Source organism: Schistocerca gregaria, chromosome 5 (assembly GCF_023897955.1).
Source record: "Schistocerca gregaria isolate iqSchGreg1 chromosome 5, iqSchGreg1.2, whole genome shotgun sequence".
Taxonomy (NCBI): Eukaryota; Metazoa; Arthropoda; class Insecta; order Orthoptera; family Acrididae; genus Schistocerca; species Schistocerca gregaria.
The window spans coordinates 209,044,026-209,068,824 of NC_064924.1; the positions used below are offsets into that span (position 1 = coordinate 209,044,026).

General features: G+C 43.3%; 2 protein-coding genes across 8 annotated transcripts in view; one reads left to right on the forward strand and one right to left on the reverse strand.

Moving 5' to 3' along the window:
* Window positions 1-24,799, reverse strand: part of LOC126272348 (cytosolic carboxypeptidase 1-like) — a 499,992-nt gene that overhangs the window by 176,096 nt on the left and 299,097 nt on the right. The window lies entirely within an intron of this gene.
* Window positions 23,872-24,799, forward strand: part of LOC126272350 (uncharacterized) — a 41,481-nt gene continuing 40,553 nt past the window's right edge. The window contains exon 1 of one of the 2 annotated variants that reach the window (XM_049975156.1): window positions 23,872-24,086. In XM_049975156.1, the coding sequence (XP_049831113.1) occupies window positions 24,041-24,086 (46 nt within the window). In that variant the 5' untranslated portion in view covers window positions 23,872-24,040. The remainder of the gene's footprint in view (window positions 24,087-24,799) is intronic. The other variant, XM_049975157.1, reaches the window with a different exon arrangement.

Here is a 24,799-nt window from a genome sequence, read left to right on the forward strand (position 1 = left end):
TATTTTATAGCCTCTCTACTTCGACCAACATCAGTTATTTTGCTCCCCAAACAGCAAAACTCCTTTACTACTTTAAATGTCTCATTTCCTAATGTAATTCCCTCAGCATCACCCGTCTTAATTCAACTACATTCCATTATCCTCGTTTTGCTTTTGTTGATGTTCATGTTATATCCTCCTTTCAAGACACTGTCCATTCCATTCAACTGCTCTTCCAAGTCCTTTACTGTCTCTGACAGAATTACAATGTCATCGGCGAAACTCAGTTTTTATTTCTTCTCCACGGATTTTAATACCTACTTCGAATTTTTCTTTTGTTTCCTTTACCGCTTGCTCAACATACAGCTTGAATACCACCGGGGAGAGGCCACAACCCTGTCTCACTCCCTTCCCAACCACTGCTTCCCTTTCATGTCCCTCGACTCTTATACCTGCCATCTGGTTTCTGTACAAATTGTAAATAGCTTTTCGATCCCTGTATTTTACCCCTGCCACCTTTAGAATTTGAAAGAGAGTATTCCAGTTAACATTGTCAAAAGCTTTCTCTAAGTCTACAAATGCTAAGAACGTAGGTTTCCCTTTCCTTAATCTTTCCTATAAGATAAGTCGGAAGGTCAGTACTGCCTCACGTGTTCCAGAATTTCTACGGATCCAAACTGATCTTCCCCGAGGTCGGCTTCTACTAGTTTTTCCAGTCGTCTGTAAACAATTCGTGTTAGTATTTTGCAGCTGTAACTTATTAAACTGATAGTTCGGTAATTTTCACATCTGTCAACACCTGCTTTCTTTGGGATTTGAATTATTATATTCTTCTTGAAGTCTGAGGGTATTTCGCCTGTCTCGTACATCTTGCTCACCAGATGGTAGAGTTTTGTCAGGACACCAGATGGTAGAGTTTTGTGAGGACTGGCTCTCCCAAGGCCGTCAGTAGTTCTAATGGAATGTTGTCTACTACCGGGGCCTTGCTTCGACTCAGGTCTTACAGTGCTCTGTCAAACTCTTCACGCAGTATCATATCTCCCATTTCATTTTCATCTACATCCTCTTCCATTTCCATAATATTGTCCTCAAGTACATTGCCCTTGTATAGACCCTCTATATACTCCTTCCACCTTTCTGCTTTCCCTTCTTTGCTTAGAACTGGGTTTCCATCTGAGCTCTTGATGTTCATACAAGAGGTTCTCTTATCTCCAAAGGTCTCTTTAATTTTCCTGTAGGCAGTATCTATCTTACTCCTAGTGAGATAAGCCTCTACATCCTTACATTTGTCCTCTAGCCATTCCTGCTTAGCCATTTTGCATTTCCTGTCGATCTCATTTTTGAGACGTCTGAATTCCTTTTTGCCTGCTTCATTTACTGCATTTTTATATTTTCTCCTTTCATAAATTAAATTCAATATTTCTTCTGTTACCCAAGGATTTCTACTATCCCTCGTCTTTTTACCTACTTGATCCTCTGCTGCCTGCACTACTTCGTCCCTCAAAGCTACCCATTCTTCTTCTACTGTGTTTCTTTCCCCCATTCCTGTCAATTGTTCTCTTATGCTCTCACTGAAAATCTGTACAACCACTGGTTCTTTCAGTTTGTCCAGGTCTCATCTCCTTAAATTGCCACCTTTTTGCAGTTTCTTCAGTTTTAATCTACAGGTTATAGATTGTGGTCAGAGTCCACATCTGCCCTGGAAATGTCTTACAATTTAAAATCTGGTTCCTAAATCTCTGTTTTACCATTATATAATCTATCTGATACCTTTTAGTATCTCCAGGGTTCTTCCATGTATACAACCTTGTTTCATGGTTCTTAAACCAAGTGTTAGCTATGACTAAGTTGTGCTCTGTGCAAAATTCTACGAGGCGGCTTCCTCTTTCATTTCTTAGCCCCAAGCCATATTCACCTACTACGTTTCCTTCTCTCCCTTTTCCTACACTCGAATTCCAGTCGCCCATGACTATTAAATTTTCGTCTCCCTTCACTATCTGAATAATTTCTTTTATTTCATCATACATTTCTTCAATTTCTTCGTCATCTGCAGAGCTAGTTGGCATATAAACTTGTACTACTGTAGTTGGTGTAGGCTTCGTATCTATCTTGGCCACAATAATGCGTTCACTATGCTGTTTGTAGTAGCTTACCCGCATTCCTATTTTCCTATTTATTATTAAACCTACTCGTGCATTACCCCTATTTGATTTTGTGTTTATAACCCTGTATTCACCTGACCGAAAGTCTTGTTCCTCCTGCCACCGAACTTCACAAATTCCCACTATATCTAACTTTAACCTATCCATTTCCCTTTTTAAATTTTCTAACCTACCTGCCCGATTAGGGGATCTGACATTCCACGCTCCGATCCGTAGAACGCCAGTTTTCTTTCTTCTGATAACGACGTCCTCTTAAGTAGTCCCCGCCCGTAGATCCGAATGGGGGACTATTTTTCCTCCGGAATATTTTACCCAAGAGGACGCCATCATCATTTAATCATACAGTAAAGCTGCATGCCCTCGGGAAAAATTGAGGCCGTAGTTTCCCCTTGCTTTCAGCCGTTCGCAGTACCAACACATCAAGGCCGTTTTGGTTATTGTTACAAGGCCAGATCAGTCAATCATCCAGACTGTTGCCTTTGCAACTACTGAAAAGGCTCCTGCCCCTCATCAGGAACCACACGTTTGTCTGGCCTCTGAACAGATACCTCTCCGTTGTGGTTGTACCTACGGTACGGCTATCGGTATCGCTGAGGCACGCAAGTCTCCCCACCGACGGCAAGGTCCATGGTTCATGGAAAAGAACAGCTGCTGTTAACTTTTTTTATTTACTTCGCGGTCCCCCGGCGCGATGATGTTTGGATGGAAATATTACTACTTTTTTTTTACTTGTTAGAGGCTTTTGTGTCGGATTTTTGATTTTATACTGGGTGGTCCATTGATAGTGACCTGGCAAAATCTCTCACGAAATAAGTGTCAAACGAAAAAACTACAAAGAACGAAACTCGTCTAGCTTGAAGGGGGAAACCAGATGGCGCTATGGTTGGTCCGCTAGATGGCACTGCCATAGGTCAAACGGATATCAACTGTGTTTTTTTTTTTTAACAGGAATCTCCATTTTTTATTATATATTCGTGTAGTACGTAAAGAAATATAAATGTTTTAGTTGGACCACTTTTTTCGCCTTGTGATAGATGGAGCTGTAATAGTCACAAACGTATTAGTATGTGGTATCACGTAACATTCCGCCAGAGACGAGGTATTTGCTTCGTGATACATTGCCCGTGTTAAAATGTACCGTACACCAATTGCGGAAAAGGTCGATATCGTGTTGATGTGTGGCTATTGTGATCAAAATGCCCAACGGGTGAGTGATATATATGCTGCTCAGTATCCTGGACGACATCATCCAAATGCCCGGACCGTTCGCCAGATAGTTACGTAATTTAAGGAAACAGGAATTGTTCAGCCACATGTGAAACGTCAACCACGACCTGCAACAAATGATGATGCCCAAGTAGGTGTTTTAACTGGTGTCGCGGCTAATCCGCATATCAGTAGCAGACAAATTGCGTGAGAATCGGGAATCTCAAAAACGTCGGTGTTGAGAATGCTACGTCAACATCGATTGAACCCGTACCATATTTCTAGGCACCAGGAGTTCCATGGCGACGACTTTGAACATCGTTTACAGTTCTGCCACTGAGCAGAAGAGAAATTACGGGACGATGACATATTTTCTGCAGGCGTTCTATTTAGCGACGAAGCGTCATTTACGAACAGCGGTAACGTAAACCGGCATAGTATGCACTATTGGACAACGGAAAATCCAGATGGCTGGGACAAGTGGAAATTCAGCGACCTTGGTGGGTTAATGTATGGTGCGGCATTATGGGAGGAAGGATAATTGGCCCCCATTTCATTGATGGCAATCTAAATGGTGCAATGTGTGCTGATTACCTACGTAATGTTCTACCGACGTTACTAGAATATGTTTCACTGCATGACAGATTGGCGATGTACCTTCAGCATGATGGATATCCGGCACATAGCTTGCGCGCGGTTGAAGCGCTATTGAATAGCTTATTTCATGACAGGTGGATTGGTCGTCGAAGCACCATACCATGGACAGCACGTCTCCGGATTTCTTTCTGTAGGGAAAGTTGAAGGATATTTGCTATAGTGATCCACCGACAGCATGTATAAGTGCATTGTCAATGCATGTGCGAACATTACGGAAGGCGAACTACTCGCTGTTGAGAGGAATGTCGTTACACGTATTGCCAAATGCATTGAGGTTGACGGACATCATTTTGAGCATTTATTGCATTAATGGTGTATTTACAGGTAATCACGCGGTAACAGCATGCCTTCTCAGAAATGATAAGTTAACAAATGTACTGTATCACATTGGAACAACCGAAATAAAATGTTCAATCATACCTACGTTCTGTATTTTAATTTTAAAAACTTACCTGTTACCAAACGTTCGTCTAAAGTTTTGAGCCATATGTTTGTGACTATTACAGCGCCATGTATCACAAAGCGAAAAAAGTGGTCCAACTAAAACATTCATATTTTTATACGTAGTACACGAATACGTAATAAAAAATGGAGGTTCCTATTTTTTTTAAAAACGCAGTTGATATCCATTTGACATATGGCAGTGCCATCTAGCGGGCCAACTATAGCGTCATCTGGTTTCCCCCTTCAAGGTAGACAAGTTTCGTTCTTTGTAGTTTTTTCGTTTGACGCTTATTTCATGAGATATTTGGCCCGGTCACGATCAATGGACCGCCCTGTATATTTGATTTAAGTTTTGTATTTCCACGAATAAGCGAGGTGCCATCAATGTGGACTATGGTATACAGCATGAGTCACTAACTATTGCCACCAAGAGTGACTCCGAAAATATGACAGTAGTTGAAAAGTTTGTGGGACAAAAGTTGCATGGGACAAGGGGGGGCATAACATGACGTTGGTTTTCTGTTGCTACGTGACGTCGCTTCAGAGGTATCAAGGTCAACTTTTTTTTAAAAATGGGATGCTATAGTTTGGCACTTTTTTCTGATAGCGGCTATCGAGGCGAATCCAATGATGTGTAACATTAAGGTCTTTGAAGGTCAACGAAGGTCACACAGGTAGCATGAACGTCCATTTACAGAAGGTGCTCGAAGTGATGTCCATTGGTATCAATGCAGTGCTGCAATCTTCTTATCATGCAGTGGGTGGTATTCCTTATCACATCGGCTCTTTCCCAAGCACATGATCTGACAGTTCTCTCTCGCATATCTTCAGGTGTAGTTGGAACGTCTTTATAAACAATGTCTTTTACGAATCCCCACAAGAAAAAATCCAGAGGCGTCAAGTTGACGAACGAGCAAGCCACGACACATCTCCCCAACATCCAACCCAACGATATGGGAACTGTCTCTGCAACTCATTTCTAGCCATCAGCGAAAAATGTGCCGGAGATCCATCGTGTTGATACATACTGTTCCTTGTTCCTAAAGGTATTTCTTCCAATAACAGTTCTAATGTTTCTTGCAGGAATGTGGTGTACTTCCGAGCATTCAGATTACCTTCGATGAAATAGGGGCCTACAATTCAGTTCTCCAGAATTCCACACCATACATTCACCAACCCCGTTTTTTTTGTGTTGCCGCAGCCAACATGGATTTTCAGTTGCCGAATAACGCATGTTATGCCAATTAACATTTCCATTGTTCATGAATGTAGCCTCGTCAGTGAATAAGATCAAATTAATAAATGTGTCATCCCTCTGAACCTGAAGTTGAGCCCATTGGCAGAATTCAACGCGACGCAGACAATCCGTACCAGTTAATTCTTGGTGGAGACTGATATGGTAAGGATGACATTTATGGCGATGCAGAACACGAACACTACTACTCCGTCTCAAGCCAGATTCCCTTGCGATTTGAGACGAACTAACACAAGGATCTCGAACCACAGTAGCTAGAGTATCAATTTCAGTTTCCTCGTTAGTAACTTTCCTTTGTTGGATATGTTTCCGATGCGTTAAAGATCCAGTAAATGTACGACGCGTAGGGTGAGTGCATTGAGGATATATTTCAGCATACAAGACTATCACTGAATTTCGTTGGCATTCTCCGTAAATAAGAAGCATATCGACTTGTTCTCCGAAGGAATACATCATTCACATTCGCTTCATTCGACGATACTAGTCTTACCGTTCCTATTAGTGTTTTATTGCGAAACCGTCGAATGGTGTTTACATGGATACGCTGTATTCGGCGAATATTTACTATTTGCATTATATACAAGAGAGAACTGTCAGAAGATGTGCTCGATAAATGCCAAAGTGATAAGGAGTACCACTTAATCCAAGATACCAATGGTCATCACTTCGAACATCTTTTGTAAATGGACGTTCATGCCCACCTTTTTTACTTTCGTTGACCTTCAAATCCTTGTTACACATCACTGGATGCTTCTCGATAACCACTATCAGAAAATAAGTATCCACTACAGCATCTCATTAAAAAAAAAAAAAAAAAACCTTCAAATCTCTGACGTGACCCCACCAAGCAACAAAAAACCAACGTCATATTATGGCCCCGATGTCTCATGCAACATTTGTCCCACAAACATTTCAGCTACTATCATACTTTTGGAGTTATTCTAGGTGGCAAAGGTTAGTGACTCACCCTGTGTAACACGCGACTAGCACTCTCATTTGTTGCTGCTTTTTTTTATTGCAGGTTTTTGATTTGTTACTTTAATGTCCTTGTTTCTAAAGCAGAGACTGTTGATCGTTTTATCCATTTAACATCGCACTGAAACTACTCTAGCGAAAGTCAAGTGGTACAGATGGACTCTTGGTCAATACCAATCTATCTACTGTTTTTGTGTGTTCACCAACGACGAAGTGGAGACTACATCCCCTAATTTGTGCCGTGTAATAAGTGGAATTTTATGTCACGTGTACAAAACAATGAAAAAAACGCCTTTCAAAAAGACTGAAATGGGAATGTCAAGTCAACTGATTACGCGCGAAATGGCGTAGCAGGCGAGTATTTCGTATCACACAAGTTATGAGACAGAAATTGCGAACCACAATTAACGAGTGGTTAAGACAGTAATAAACACGGTCAGTGAACGTAATTGGCTATAATGGGAAATAAATATTTCTTTTATTACTACTTGGTCGACCGATGAAGAGTCCCATTATCAGCATCCGTTTGCTTCCCTCTGAATGCATTCATTCCACCAACAGACAAAGGAGAAACACTTACAAATTAGCCAACAGAAAAAAATTCTGTCATCATTCATGAAGACGGAAGGTCAGAGCCTGCTTCCATCTGAAATAAACTACTTCCACTAAAGTTCGCCATACTAATTTATTTTACGAGTGCTCTGCGTTTCCATCTGTGCAGTTCATGGGGATACACATAATTCAGGGTACAGGAACTCATCGAAATATTGCAGCTATATAAATGCTGAAATATGTTGAGGCGGTAATCCCTTGTCGCGGTATTTTTAGTGTCAGACTATTTCTCATATCCCATAAACATGACCCAATGTTTGTTCCTTCCTATTGACCAGAAAGAAAAAACGAAAATTACTTTTGAGAATAGGTAATCCTAAGGCAGTTCCATGCTGAGGCAATGACCGATGGGGGCAGATGCGGGAATCCGGTGTTGTCGCTTCGCGTGGTAGCCGCCTTGCCACGGTTCGCGCGGCTCGCCCCGTCGGAGGTTAGAGTCGTCAATCGTGCGTGCGTGCGTGCGTGCGTGCGTGCGTGCGTGAGCGTGTGTTTGTTTTGTACTTAGCGTAAGTTAGATTAAGTAGTGTTTAAGCCTAGGGAATGATGAACTCAGGAGTTTGGTCTCATAGGAACTTACCAAAAATTTCCCATTGCCCACGTTGTCGTCGTGGGCAAGATCTCAGTGCAGGTTACTCTGTGACACGCCGGGGAGAGGTTTTGAATTTAATCCGTGGAATTGAAGCAAAGTCTGGTGATCAGGAACTTCACAGCAATACATATTTGCAGTGAATATTTCTTCCATAATCAACACTCGAATCGGGTACATCCGACTCCTTCACAGTCTTACAAGTGCGTGTTAACGATCTCTGACAAGAAGTCAGGTCTTGTGAACAACATTTTGCCATATACGCATGACTTAACACATTGAAAGTTTTCTTCTTGTATATTAATGTGTCTGGCGAAGAACTACGGAACTTTTCACCTCAAGTATCAGATAAATAATTCTAAATACATATCGATAAGGCTCCTGGCAGCTAAATCATTCTCATTCGATAAATTTGGTATGTAGCCAATTTGGCGATAACACGTAGGCCACGAAACGAATTTTGTACAACGTTGCGCTATTTCCAATACACACTTTTTTTTTAAGAAAGAAAGACGCACACGAAGGAATTATCTGAATGGTACGGAAATCGGTTAAGTGTTATGTACCTAGTGGCTTTAATTACGATTAAAAGTGCAGATACTCACAAAGGTGCAGTGTGGGCTGTAATTATCGTATGACAGCGAAACTTAGCTGATATTCTAATGCCTCAATGTGGAATAGATTTACACCGGAAAAAATTAGTCCCAATTTTGGACACCAGGTGTAAATCTGGCACTGTGAATGTCAAAACCATAGAAATATTTCCACTTATGATGGATTAGGAACGGGACGTGGACGGAAAAGGTCAAACAAATGAGAAAGGCGTAACGTTTACTTTATTATTAACCGCCGCTTACACAATTTGTTCAGAAAATGGAGACGTCGATGAAATGTTATACAGCGCCAGATTTGCGCCTGGTGGCCAAAGTTTGAGCAAATTTTTTCCAGGGTAAATCGGTTCAGAATTAACGCCTTGGCATATTTATTTTATGCCAGCATATGGTAATTACAGCCCACACCGACCGCCGTGACTACTTGCAGTTTATTTAGAACCATCTGGTAGATGCACAGACAAACGAATTATTAAAATTTCATAAAAATCGGATGATTTATTCAAGACCTTCACAAATTGGGCTAGTCAATAACGCTTGAGCATTGATTGACAGAGATGATGTCTGTTCTCTTGAGGAATATCGCGCCAAATTCTGCCGAATTGGCGCGTTATATCTTCAAAATCCCGAGCTGACCGGAAAACGTAATGCTGCAAACGTTCTCAGTTGGGGAGAAATCAGGCGACTTTGCTAGCTAAAGCAGAGTTTAGCTAGTACGGAGACAAGAGCAGAAACTCTCGCTATGTGCGAGCGGGCATTGTTTTGCTGCAATGTAAGCCCTGGTTGGCATGCCACGAATGTCACCAAAACGGAGCGTTGAATATCGTCGACGTACCGCTGCGCTGTAAGAGTGCCGCACATGATAACCAAACTGACCGTGCTGTGAAAAGAAATGACACCCCAGACCATCAGTCCAGACTGTCGGGCAGTATGGCGGGCGACACTCAGGTTTGTCTACCACCGTTGGCCGTAGAGTCTTCGAACACGTCTTCACTTATCATCGTGGCTTCTTTCGAAGCGACACTCATCTTTCATATTTAAATAGTCTGAAAAAGTTTGGTTGCTGATGTTTATTTGGTCATTTATTGTGTTTTTCTTCTATTATTGCCTTTTGAATTTGAAAGTTCTCTTGTAACGTTAGTAGATATTCTTATTTATTGTATCTGACTATTTTCATATCTGTTTCTATTGTTGTACGGTGGTGTTTTTTGTTGAAGGTGTTCTGCAAGTGTTGAATGGCTTGTGCCACATTTCCATGGTCTTATTTTCTTTGTATCTTATTTCCAAAGTTCTGCCGGTCTGCCCTAAGCATTTGGCATCACAACTGTTACTCTTGAGTCTGTGAATGCCAGATTTTGAGCATATGTCAGTCTCATCTTCCTTCTTTACACATTTCTGTACTGAGGTATTGCTGTGGTACTTTACTTTTATTCCTTGTTTCTTGAGGTTGCTCCCAACTGTGTGTATCAGTTTCCTTCCGTATATGAGTGTGTACCAGCTTGTCTGTTGTTTCTGTTGTGTGTCCTTGTTGCGCCCCTGTTTATAGCACTAAGTTAGAGCATGAGAAGTGTTCATGATCCCAGCAAACCAAAATTGTAGTAATCTAAACGGGATTGAAAATCCTTAAAGAGTGATGCAACTAGACACAGCAATTATTAAACACACTTCAAAAATGCTATGAGGTTGCTCAAAAATATTGTTTTTTGTGAATTTCTTTATTGCTTCTTGTCATGACGCACTTCGGGATTATTCCATCATCTGTTGACCTGAGCCGTCCATAATTGCGAAAGTGTTGCCGGTGCAGGATTTTGTGCACGAACTTATATCTCGATTATGACCCGTGAATGTTAGATGGGATTCATGTGGGGCGGTCTGAGTGACCAAATCATTCCCTCGAATTATCGAGAATGTTCTTCAAACCAATTGCTAACAAGTATGACCCAGAGACAAGGGACATTTTAACTGATAATACCATTGTTGTTTGCGAACTTTAAGTCCTTGAATGGCTGCAAATAGTGTCCAAGTAGCTGAATATAACCACTGTCGGTTAATGATAGGTTATGCTGGACCGGAGGATACAGTCCATTCCATGTAAACACAGCCCACACAATTATGAAGCTACCACCAGCATGCAGTGTCTTGTTGGCAGCTCGGATCCATGGCTTAGTTGAGTCTGCGTCACACCCGAACTTTACCATCAGTTCTTACCAACCGAAATCAGGACTCATCTAACCAGGCCACGGTTTTCTAGTAGTATAGGGTCCAACCGATACGGTCACGAGCCCAGGTGTGGTGCTGCAGGCGATGTCGCGCCGTTAACAAAGGCATTCGCCTCAGACGTCTACTGCCATAGCCCCTTAACGCCATATTTCACTACACTATCCTAACGGATATGTTCGTCGTACTTCCCACATTGATTTCTGCGTTAATTCCACGCACTGATGCTTGTCTGTTAGCACTGACATCTCTAGCAAACGCTGCTCTCGGTCGTTAACTCTTTCGCTTCGGTGAACTTACAGAAGTTGGGAGCGAATGTGCCTTCCAGCCGGTGTACTGCTGTGGCAGTTCCGCCTCGCGTCATATTTCTCCGTGTCACTGCGCTCGACTCGTATGGAAGTTTGACTTATGTACCATCGACCGGCTTTGTTGAAAGTCTGTAGTTAACAAGAGTCACTAGATGGCAGTTGCATTCAGTTTCAAAGCGTTTGTTTCGCTCGAGTTGCACAGCTCATTTCCCTCCTTGTTTCCAATCTGAAGTAACATGTTGTTAACCTCAGTTTTTACTAGAAGTGGTATGGCAGATTGTGGAGGAAGCTCTTTATCTCATACTGGGTAGTGGCTTTTTGAAGATGAAGGCGAATCATCGTCTGAATCTGACGAACTTGAAACACCTATAGTAGCTGCTTTAATATCAAGTACACATGCTACTACAGGTGTTCCATTGACATCCCTATACTTGAATTTGTGCACAGACACGTCACACAATACCAAAAACATATATAGTATGAAGCCCAATGATTGCGATAACACTAAGAGTGTGAAAGCAGTACAGAGTAGTGCTGCGGGGAGCGCGAAAAATGTGCCGTGCAGCGGGCACGGCCGGACGGGATCGGCGCTCGTCCACAGCCCACGACGCAACAATCACGGCGCCGGCGTGAAAGTGTTAAGTAAAGGCTCGGCCACTGCGTTGTCCGTGGTAAGAGGTAATGCCTGAAATATAGTATTCTCGGCACACTCTTGACATTGTGGATCGCAAAATATTGAATTCCATAACGATTTCTGAAACAGAATGTCCCATGCGTCCAGCTCCAACTACCATATTGCGTTCAAAGTCTGTTAAGTCCCGTCGTGCGGCCCTACCCACGATGGAAAGCTCTGCATATGAATAAAAAACTACAGATGACAGCTCCGCTAATGCAGTGACCGTTTACAATAACTGCGACTGTGGATAAATGAGACAAAGGGGACAACAGTATCACATATTTCACTGCTGAAAAGAAAAACCAAAGCGCCGGCCTGGGTGGGAGAGCGGTTCCAGGCGCTACAGTCTCGAACTGCACGACCGCTACGGTCGCAGGTTCGAATCCTGCCTCGGACATGGATGTTTGTGATCTCCTTAGGTTAGTTAGGTTTAAGTAGTTCTAAGTTCTAGGGGACTGATGACCTCAGAAGTTAAATCCCATAGTGCTCAGAGCCAAAAACCAAAGCATGACAGTCCAAGCACAGAAAGCTGACTACAGGCGCAGTAATTTCCGAAAGTATAGAATTTAGTCGCATGGAAAGGGAAAAGTTCAGTTGTAAGGATCGTTTTCCGTGGGAGTGGACGACATCGAGTACTTTAAATTTTGAATTTTCGTAGCGTTTTTACATAAATTGCTGTTGAACAATCGATAATTTATATTAAACGTAACTTTTATCGGCAAAGTCAAATATCAAAGTCACTTCAAGGAGTATCAGATCTAACTCGCTTACAACATCAAAGGGGTTTATTTTAAAAAAAGTTACATTGCATTCGAAAAACGATTAGGTATAGGTATATTTGTCTCCAGAGACCTTCACAGAGATGTAGAGGTTTTTATATCAGAACTTCAGCACCATTTTCTGCCATTAACCTTCGCAAGTCACGATCTCACGAAATATAATATGTCCGTCTAACAAGCTTATGGTAAAACTCAGTGCGTCCGCTTTTCAAACTCTACAGCCGCTTTGCATACTTTGCTATGATGTAGGATTCTTGATAGAGAATATATGGTAAAGTAATCATTTTGGGTATGAAGCTTTTTTTTCTCGTTTTTCGTTCTTATATCGTAATGCAACCATCTGAAAATCAACTAACCCAGCTCAGTATGAAATCGGTGTTATGGATGGACACACAAATTATCTAAATATTTTAAGGCTGAGACCATCTGAGAAAAACCTCTAGATGATATGAAACAGTATAGTAACTCCCGGTCTGTTTATTCTAATTTCAACTTTCGTTCGTCAATCCGATGTAGTACAATGAAACTGGAAACTTCAGTTGATGAAATCGTCGTCAGTTACTGGTCCTAAACCTTCAAATTCGAGTAAAAGCTGACGAACGTATACCGGAACCTCAGCGCTAACATTTCACTGCCTGTTGGCACGCAGTGAATTTTGAAGCGCTCGCTTCCTTTTTCTATCTTGTTGTTGCGCCTGGTGGTAAAGCGCATGCATGGAAACCGAACATTTCACAGGATAGAATCCCATTCAGAACTTGAAATTTTCAGTTTTTTTAGTCTGCCTTTGTCCCAGCCTTCACCTCTAACAATGTGAAGCTATGCCAGGGATGACACGTGATTCGGATTCCACGTTAAACTGAGGTCATCCTTCCCCGATTACTGGGGGAGTAGGTTAGGGTCACGCAAGTCGACGAACTGGCATCCAATTTAAAGGCTTATACCATCCCTCTCGAAAGACTCCCAGCCAAACACGCCATACGACTAATAATTTATTTCTGTTCTAAGATTATTTGTCTAGCTGATGGTGACATGCTCTACGCGTGCTAGATTTTGCTACAAAGGAAAGCATCATGTAAAAATATCGTAACTGCTTAAACACTAGTTCGCAAGCCAATCATCAGGTTTAAGACTACTTTCTTTTGCGCAGAGATTTCCTTCTCACTAGCTGTAAACCTGACTCTTCCCCTCCCTGTCTCCCCACCCCTCTCTTCTCCTGCTGCACTCTCTCAAATGTATTTATCAGTATGGTTATAGTTAGTTTACTTTCTTTTTCCCTTTCGTTTAATCGTGACTATGGACCATAATGTCGTCCACCAGAATCCAAAGAGAAATACTTTTCACAAAACGAATTTTTCACTCTGCAGCAGAGTATGCGCTGATTTCAAACCTCCTGGCAGATAAAAACGTGTGCCAGACCGATACTTGAACCTTAGACGTTTGCCTTCCGCGGGCAAGTGCTGCACCGACTGAACTTTTAGTAATATTTTTCTCTAATTTTAATAATCAAATGGTAAAACACTATGTAATATGATGACAAATTAAAGGCCTTCTACGTGCCTGTAAACAGTAAATTGCAAAGTAACGAAACCAAACACCTTTAAACTTTCGTTACTTGTTATCGCTTCGAACTTTTGTCGCCTGACTGATGTAGCTGACTGTACTTCTCTTTGTTCTAATTTTTACTCCATTCTCCCTACCTGATATCACGCGGTATATCTCCTACTGTTTTTATAGTCCTTTTTCTTTTGCAGGACACGAATATCACGTACACACTTTGCTTCACGCTGAGTACGTATCTCGCTCTCGCTCAAGTCGTCTATCTAATTTACATTGTTGTGGTTTGTAGCGGAAGTTTTTCGTACACAGCGGAGATTGAATTCCAACCGGGCTAGCATTCGTACTGTCTTGATTCTCTTTCCTCTGGTCGTCTGTTCTGTGGTTCTGATAATTCCTGCTTCGTGACGATGGAATTTACTGCTCTGTACGCAGTCGAAGGCCTGTAGAAAATGTGTGATAAGTATTTCACTGCCATAGCTGTAAAGTGCTGTAACACTGGAGGACTGTACTTTTGTAAAAGATGTCGCACTGCATTTTTTTGCAACTTCAATAACGACTTTTCAACAGACTATTTTGTGAAAAGATACATCTTGACAAGTAATGGAAACTTTAAGACGAATAATTTTAAAACATTTATCAACCACTAATCTAACGGCCTTGTCGCAGTGATAAAGCCGGTCCCGTCAGATCACCCAAGTTAAGCGCTGTCGGGATTGGTTAGCACTTGGATGGGTGACCGTCCAGGTCTGCCAAGCGCTGTTAGCAAGCAGGGTGCACTGAACCCTTGTGAGGCCAATTTAGGTCCTACTTGACCGAGACGTAGCGGCTCCGATCACGAGAACTGTACGGCCAGGAGTGCGAGCGGCGTGCTGACATGTCCCTCCATATCCGCATTCACTGTTGCCTATCGTCTGAGGATGACACGGCAGTCGGTCGGTCGGTCGGTCCCGTTCGGCCTTCAGAGTTTTTTTTCGGCCTTCAGAGTTTTGGATGGCTGGGAATTGTAACCGTAAGAGGTGTTGCAACTGCGATGGAAATTACGACAGCCCTGCCGTTACTGCTGTCGTCTCAATGATACATTGTACCAATAATGTGTAGTTAATGCCAAGTGACAAAAATGGATTAAAAACGAAATAGGCAAATATATGTTGTTGACATAACATAAGACATAACTAGTCACTTTTTGACACGTATTAGAGACTCCTACGAACTATTTTACAGAAGACTTCTGGCGATATACAGAAATTTAAAATACCTGGTGGTTTTAATTAAACTGAGTGCTGCAGCACAGGCTATATACGTCGTAGGACGCTGAAACATCGTAGGTATGTTCACTAATTTTGTGCGCTAGCGGAGTATGCTAAAACACAGTAATAGTTCCACTTTGTGACGCCACGATGAAAATGTAACGCTGTATGAGTGTGTGCGCGCGCGGTGAAACCGATCTAATACGTGATAACAGAGGCTCTCGCAAGTTTATTAGGACATGGTCACTAGTTACAACATGTGTTCAATACGGTCTACCGACTCGGCAATATGTTGAGTCCGTAACACGGCATGGTCGACAGTTGCTCGCAGCGTACCTGGTGTAATTAGAGCGATACGTCGTCGTTTGATATCCTTCAGATCAGGAAAAGTTCAGATACATCCCTGATAGGCACGGCCTGTCGGATAACCTCACAACCAGTAATCACATGGTGTTGTGTCTGAAGAGCGACATGTCATGCCGCTCCATCTTCCATGAAAATAGTGGTGTGGACACAATTAAGTTCTTGGAAAGCTGGAATCACATGTGGCACACGGAGGATCTTATAACGTGCACATGCCACTGTACACCTAAAAGGTCCGCGATGTGTCATATGCTCGAAGAAAAAGGGATCGAGAATAAAGGAGCTTGTGAAACCACACCGCACAGTCACACAAGCAGAGTGCAGTCGATGTTTCTGTACAACATGCGGTGGAGTAGAACCACACATCCAACAGTTCTGAACATTTACAGCACCGTGCAGAGTAAAATGTGCCTCGGCCGTCCAAAGGATAGTCTCTGACCATATGTAACCCATTTCCATGAGCGCCAGTAAACGAAGGGCAAAGTCACGGCGTTGAAGCCTGTCTTAGGGCTTCATTTAGTCCACATTCCGAATTGGTAGGGAAGCCAGTGTAAAATGTAGTTACAGTAACTTCGGCAACCACTGCTATGGGAATGCGCCGCCTCCCTCTTCCTGCTGAACCACATTATTCATCTGTTTCTCTGATCATATTGCTCAGCCCATTTATTGACGTGGGGCTCTTCGCAGGTGTTTCTGTCGGCGATATTCCAGCAATGCAGCATTGCTGTTTCTGCCGTTCGGGCGAGAAAACAACTGTACCGGCAGTGACAGTCATTCTTCCCAACATCCACTGGGTTTCGTACGGAATTCTTCAACCTCCTTAGCCCTTTACACAAGTCACTTCACAAAAGAAATCAACACCCATCGCCAAGTGACAAACAGCATGCTGATGTCTAAGCAGCAAACCTTTCACTTTCTGACTGATTATAGCGCCATTTGTTCACCTGGCGGCAGAAAGTGGAACTAAACTATGTGATCAAAAGTATCCGAACACCTGGATGAAAATGACTTACAAGTTCGTGGCGCCCTCCATCGGTAATGCTGGAATTCAATATGGTGTTGGCCCACCCTTAGCCTTGTAGACAACTTCCCCTCTCGCAGGCATAGTTCAGTCAGGTGCTGGATTTTTTGGGGAATGGCAGTCCATTCTTCACGGAGTGCTCCACTGAGGAGAGGTATCGATGTCTGTTAGTGAGGCCTGGTACGAAGTCGGCGTTTCAAAACATCTCAAAGGTGTTCTATAGGATTCAGGTAAGAACTCTGTGCAGGCCACTTCATTGCAGGGATGTTATTGTAGTGTAACAGCTCCGCCACAGGCCGTCCATTATGAACAGGTGCTCGATCGTGCTGAAAGATGCAATCGCCATCCCCGATTTGCTTTTCAACAGTGGGAAAGAAGAAGGTGTTTAAAACATCAATGTAGGCCTGTGCTGTGATAGTGCCACGCAAAACAACAAGGGGTGCAAGCCCCCTCCATGAAAAACGTGGCCACACCATAACACCACCGCTACCGAATTTTACTATTGGCAGAATACACGCTGGCATATGGCGTTAACAGAGCATCCGCCATACCCACACCCTGCCATCGGATCGCCACTTTGTGTACCGTGATTCGTCACTCCACACAATGTTTCTCCACTGTTCAGTCGTCCAATGTTTACTCTCCTTACACCAAGCAAGGCGTCATTTCGCACTTACCGGCGCGCTGTGTAGCTTATGAGCAGCCGCTCGACCATAAAATTAAAGTTTACTCTCCTCCCGCCTAACTGTCATAGTACTTGCAGTGGATCCTGACGCAGTTTGGAATTCCTGTGTGACGGTCTGGATAGACGTCTGCCTATTACCCACTAGTACCCTCTCCAACTGTCGGTGGTTTCTGTCAGTAAACAGGCGAGGTCGGCCTGTATGATTTTGTGCTGTATGTGTCTCTTTACGTTTCCACTTCACTGTCACATCGGAAGCAGTGGACCTAGGGATGTTTTGGTGTGTGGAAATTTGGCGCACAGACGTATGACAGAAGTGACACCCAATCACCTGACCACGTTCGAAGTCCGTCAGTTGCGCGAGGCGTCCCATTCTGCTCTCTCGCGTTGTCTAATGACTACTGAGGTCGCTGATACGGAGTACCTGGCAGTAAGTGGCAGCACAATGCACCTAATGTGTAAAACGAATGGTTTTGGAGGTGTCCGGACACTTTTGATAACATAGTGTTTTATTTTTTCAGCATACTCCGCCAGCGCACCGGTTAATGAACGGGACCGATGATGTTTCAGAGTCCTTGCGATGCATACAGCCCGCACTGCAGCATTCGGAACACCGTCAGTTTAACTATCACCACCTGGTATGTACCACATTAGTCAAAACATACCCTACGATGGGGGGTAATTTCCCATTTAAATGAAGTACCTCTCCATGGTTAGAGTATAAACTGCAGTTACTTTAATTATGTTACAATAATAGTATTACGTCACAAGCATCACACAGAGGCGGGGCCTCGCGCTGAAGCAGGAGTGTGGACAACAAGCAAAGGTCAAAGAGCAACTTCGCCTCGTAAAAATGGTTCAGATGGCTCTGAGCACTATGGGTCTTAACATCGGAGGTCATCAGTTCCCTAGAACTTAGAACTACTTAAACCTAACTAACCTAACTAACCTAAGGACATCACACACATCCATGCCCGAGGCAGGATTCGAACCTGCGACCGTAACAGTCGCGCGGTTCCGGATTGAAGGGCCTAGAACCGCTCGGCCACCGCGGAAGGCTCAACTTCGCCTAATCTTCGCTGTTGATCAGCGCAAGTCAGTTCTAACGTAGTGGGCTTGGTATGTTAAAATTTAACGTCACCCATTCTAGCCACGGTTTTCCATCATCGCTGTGCCTCTCGGGCTCAACAGTGCGGTAACAACATATCTCGGATCTTCACAAGACTTTCCCATCATCTTCTCTACTGTTTCGTTCCCCTGTATTCACCCATAGAAAGGTACCCAATGGAATGTCACTAACTGTCTCTTTGGCACCATGATACTCGATGGGGGACAGGAGAGCAGCGTACTAAGTTATGGCTGAATTCCCACAAGCCAAGTCCGTCACTTATTACTAATATTGATCCAAAGGTGTGCTTCTGAGAAAACAAGAGGTGTAATTTTTTCCTCTAGGTAAGCGACGGCTACTATTTTTTCAAGGCTTTATGAACGCAGTAAGGGCAAAATGAGATATCCCTTTGTGATCTGTAAAGCAGAACATATTTCAATCCGCATTCGAACTTTTACAACCACACTTCCTAGTTTCTCTGAATCACTTCGTGGGATCATTTCTTCTAAAAGATCACGTTTGATTTCCTGCACTATCTACATTTTGTCAATCAGGAGCGTCGTATGTAATGATTCCGATGGCGACGGAACTGTACTGTGTGCTCCGTATTCCTTTTCTTCTTCTTCTTCTTCTTCTTCTTCTTTTTAGATGTAATAAACACTTGCAAGCCTTCGTCCTGAGTACCAGCTCGCCCTGTCAAGACAAGGGGCTTCTACGGTTTAACATAGAATCTAAAGCGCGTTGTAATTAACTAAATAAATTACGTCACATGCACAATGTATTGTGCTGCCACAAATCCATGTTTGCGATATTCCATGTTTCAATAGTGTCCCAAGTATAGATGACATCAAAGATGCCTCAGAAACATACTGAATAGCACTTCGCAGATGAATGCACAAAGCAACAATGGTTTCGAGGACCACCGTAGTGTTGTAAGCTAGCCCAGCTTGAGTCCTGGTGGGTGGGCAACTTGCTCATGTGCTCGCCGCATAAACCTGCAGAAGAGTCACTCATCGAAGACAGGTGAAACAGTCTCCGAAGAATAGAATCCTAGTATTACAAAGGATATGTGTCCGAGGAGAAAGCAGATGGAAATGTCAAACTACCTTTTCATATCATGCATCTATTTACGAACACAGTGGTAGAATGTGTGTGCTACTGACAGAATGTCAATGTGCCTGAACACTCCTTCGTAGGAAGAAGACTTACTAGTAGGCACATTACCACTTAGTACATACAATCTGAATTTTTCATTCCATGTACAGGTTGAGCCACAGATCATTGGATTCGTAGTTAGACGCCGTCACATCTGTTTTTTGTATCACGCGCTAGACGTCCTACGACTGGCCGTGTAAACTTGTTCACCAGTGGGAAAATTTTTTGTATGTCTTTGTCACTGCGCCTCTGCACGATTGTTATATTAGGCATTCTCGAGAATCTTTGTGTAATGTAAAGTTGTAAGCAGCTTGATGGTTGGTTTGAACACTACAAGTTTTTTTTTGAGGTACGGTCCTTTTAGAGATGCTACGTTCTTGCCTCCCACCGATCTCTTATTTGACATACTCAGAAATTAATTAATTACCACCAGACCTAAAGTTTAACGCGGACTCCGTATAACAGTGCAACTTTGTACTTTGCACATCTACACGACAGAGGCGAAGGAAGTGGTAAAGTGTCAGAAGAAAATCCCAGTACCTACAAGGACTGAAACCCCATATCTTTGGACTTTTTGATTCGCTCTTACTCACTTGTCCACGAAGCTTGAGAACTGCATACAAATCTGATGCGGCAAGAAATCTGAGAATCATTTATCCAAACCACACATTGCTTGCACATACGTGGGGTAGTCAAAGTTTCAATGATCACCTCGAAAAAATAAAGATGCGCGATTAATTGTGTGTGTGCTTGTATTCCTGGTACACAGTAGGTCTCTACAGGAGGCATCAGAAAATGGCACACCCCACTGACGAATTGGAGTATCATGCGGTAATCCGTTTCCGGCAGCAGAGGCAATGTCGATTGCCCTGCAACATTTTCGCTGCTACCGGAAATGGATTACCGCACGATACTGCATTTTATCAATGGACTGCGCCACTTCGTTTTGGCTCCTATAGGTAAGTGCTAGGGTATGTGGCGCCGGGATTTCAGTGTGTTGCAGAGCTGTAGGCATGTTCATAGGCGTCCGCAAGGAAGTAAACGGCAGGGGGGGGGGGGGGGGGCAGTTGCCTCCTCCTGGAGTATGGGTACAGGTTTTTATATTCATTGCAGAATTCTCTTGAATTTCTAGCAGTCATTGTCTGCGGGTTTATTAAACTGCAGATTTAACATTTCCCATTGTGACGACAGATGTAGCAGCCATATTAGTAACTATGTACCTTAAGTTTTCTTAGTTGACACGGTGTCCAAGGGAAATCATGACAACTGCTCCGTGCGGCTGCGGTAACGGTGCTGATACGCAGTCAAGACGGATACGAAGTCATACAGAACAGTCGTGAAATAATATCTTTGATCGTTTTTCGTCGCTTTCCCGTTCAGCACTTACCGAGCTGCAGCGAGGAACCTGGCTAACATCGGTGTGCGGATTCCATCGCAGGTTCGCAGGTTCCCGTCACATGCCTGCAGAGTAAGTGCCATTCATCCGTCCCCAATTCTCGTAAGTACGCCCCCTCCACTTAGTGCACAACAAAATCACAACCGTTCTTCACAATTTGTCTGTGGAAACAGAAAACCCACAAAAGGCTGATTCTGCATTCAATTTTGCGCAACAGATTTAGTGTAGTGTGCTCGGAAGACGACAGACATGCTATATTACAGCTGTGTGCATCTATACGTAATCCTAAAAACATTAGTCGAAAAAATACCATTTTCTGCCCTAGAAGAAAGGCGAAAAGAGCGTGTAATCACAACGTCGAAGAAATGTAATCACCAGAACTTGTCAAAGCCTACGGCTGCGGCGCTACATGCAGTTACAGAGATACGAATTCTGTATTCCAGTTGGCATGCTGCAGAGTAATGTGAAAAACTGGAGAGACGAGCATTACTTTGACGCTGTGCTAGGCCTGCTAAAAGTTAATTCTGCCGACCAATATGAAGACGGTTTTGGGAGATTTTCCAAATGCATCTAGGCTTAACTTTACCGAAGCACTCTCCAAAAATGTATCTTTCGAAAATTTTGTTACACGTGGTATCAAAGTTTAATAAGCCTCTTAAAAAGTTTTTCCCTGTTTCTCATTTCGAAAGGTATTAATGTGACATTTTGTTATATCCAGCAGCATTTTCTCAGTTATTCTATTTTTCAACTGTATCAGACTGCTTATTCTCATTTTCAACCTAATAAATTATTTTTCTTAGTATCTTCTACTTTTATTTCATAAAACGTTGAACTAGGATTTAGTTATATACGAATGAAATTTCATATCGTAGACTCAAAAATACAGAATTCACATTATTAATATAAAAATATGTACTTCGCATTTACTATTAAATTCTAGTCGTCGTTTAGGTAAAATGGAAATACTGTGTTGCTAGGGCCTCCCGTCGGGTAGAGCGTTCGCCTGGTGCAAGTCTTTCGAGTTGACGCCACTTTGGCGACTTGTGTGTCGATGGGGATGAATTGATGACGATAAGGACCACACAACACCCAGTCCCTGAGCGGAGAAAATCTCCGACCTAGCCGGCAATCGAACCCGGGCTGTTAAGTACGACATTCCATCGCGCCGACCACTCAGCTACCCGGGGAGGACAGCTACTAAAGTAATATACCTTAAATACTAAATAAACAACAATCGATCATTCGAGACAAAATAATTTTTGTATACTTCTTGCCTTATTTAGTTCATCAAGCACGACACGTTTTGAAATCAAATCAGGTACAGAAAAAACTGGCAAGTTTTGAACCCTGCTCCTTCCTGGAAAAATTCCTACGGACGCGCATGGGCATGTACAGAAACAAAAAGGTCTGAAAAAACTAAACCAATTACAACTTCATAACTACACCTCATATTACCTACCTGTACAATTTTCGCCTGTGCTGTTTCTTATAGTGTCAGTTTAACTATTTACTCATCTCGTAACATCCCCAAGAACCTATCCATTCTTCTGGTAAGAATTGTGCACAGCAGTCTACCTTGCCTATAAGTTCTAGTATCTACTAATGTTACATTATACCTGTTAACTTAATTAAACTTTAGGAAAGGGGTATATCACTTGCTATAGGACCTTAGCTAGGAAAGTACTGTGGTCCTCAGTCCAACCTCCAACTACATTTTTATTGCAGGAATCTGAATACACCCGAACTGTGTGTGTGTGTGTGTGTGTGTGTGTGTGTGTGTGTGTGTGTGTGTGTGGACCATGATGTTAAAGTAGGTGTAAGGGAATTTTAGTCGCAATAAATTTAAACTGCACAACTACATCGCTTTGCTTGCTTTTACGCTATTGTGTCATACAGTATTACATTTTTCGGTAACTTTTCAGGGATCACAACGTGTAATAAGACTCGTGTGTTGGGTAAATTTAAAAGCACCATGTAGAATCCTATTCAAAGAATTGGAAATAATGTCTACTGTTGCGTGAGTCAGTTGAAAAATAAATAACTCAACGAATGTGTTGAAACACAAATGTCTCTACAATCCGCTTTCAGACTCCTTGTTACTTCCGTGTGTTATTTACACCGTAGGTGCCGATCGGTACCACACGAGCGCATCTGTGTGTTGCCAATACTGACCGAGAAGCATTCCCCTCTCATGACACCTCCAGACCTGTAGGCTATGTCATTCTTTCTCCGCTCCTCGCATTGCCTTCGCCAAATCGTCTTGTTTCCGCAGAAGCACAAACAGAAAAATCAGTTGTATCAAACGGCTCTGAGCACTATGGGACTTAACATCGGAAGTTATCAGTCCCCTAGAACTTAGAACTACTTAAACCTAACTAACCTAAGGACATCACACACATCTATGCCCGAGGCAGGATTTGAACCTGCGACCGTAGCGGTCGCGTGGTTCTAGACTGAAGCGCCTACAACCGCTCAGCCACACCGGCCGGCCAAACAGAAAAAAGCGTGTAAGTCGACTACAGTATCATTATTGTACGAAAACTTTTCGAGATCTATCGGTCACTAACGAAATATTCGGGAGAAACAGGCGGTCAAGTAAGGCAGCCTGGAGGATTGAAAAGAAATTGCTTAATACAGGCATGCCGGGAAATATGGGAGAGTTTGTCAGTCGTGTGTGTGTGTGTGTGTGTGTGTGTGTGTGTGTGTGTGTGTGGTGAGAGAAGAGCAGCGACCAGGGGGATGGTGGGAGGGGAGGAGGGAGGGAGGGGGGTGGGTGAGGAAGAGCAATCGAAGCCCTCGAGAGCTGTAGAGCTCGCGTCTGTTAATCTATTCCGGGAACTACGAGCCTCTAGAGGTGGTTTTGTTCGTTAATTTTTGAAGAGAGCCACGAGCGGGCTCGTGGGGCCCGGAGCGTGACCCCCACCCCTGGCCCTTCCTTCGGCGCGCCGCGGCGCGAGGGCTCAAAAGGCGGAGCGGAGGTGGCCGCGAGCCCAGTGAAGACTGGAACGCGCGGGACAGACACCAGCTCCAGCCGACGCGACGCCATGCACCTCCTGCTGCTCGCCATCGTCTTCGCGGCCACTGCCTCAGGTCAGTAGCTGCCGGCCCCGCTCTCCTCTGCACGGAGTGTCTCGCTTTGCGGGCGGCGAACAGCTTGTTATTTGTACGACGGCGTGGGTAAAAATTGGCTAACTGGCTGCCACCTTTCCGACATTTCTCGCTGGTCTTGCGCCAGATACTTATGCAGCCAGACCAATCATCTTTTGGCCAGTTTTCAAAATTTTGCTATAATCTAATTACTGCTTATGTCTGACGACCTAAAGTTTCCAGTTAACTATGTAGTCTCAACTGGTACTGCAAATTCCACTGCTTACTAGTGGAGGGGTAAAATGGAAACAGGCCGGATTGAAATCTGAAGCGATAGGATACTTTCCATTTCCTTCAGAAGAAAAAATCGATCCACCGATAGTAATAATTTAATCTGATTTGATGGTACAGTGGCTGGCTTTTGGAACCTGACTGTCCTACTAACGGCCGGCAAGTGTGGCCAAGCGGTTCTAGGCGCTTTAGTCTGGAACCGCGCGAAAGCTACGGTCGCAGGTTCGAATCCTGCCTCGGTCATGGATGTGTGTGATGTCCTTACGTTAGTTCTGTCCAGGCAACTAGCGTCCGAGCAGTAGTTCGGATTGAACATTAACAGTGGAAGGTATTTGTCTAACACTGTTGAGGGAAACATTCCAGTATTCTCCAGAAGTTATTTATGGAAATCACAGGACGTCTATAGCAAGATCGCAGGACGGGCA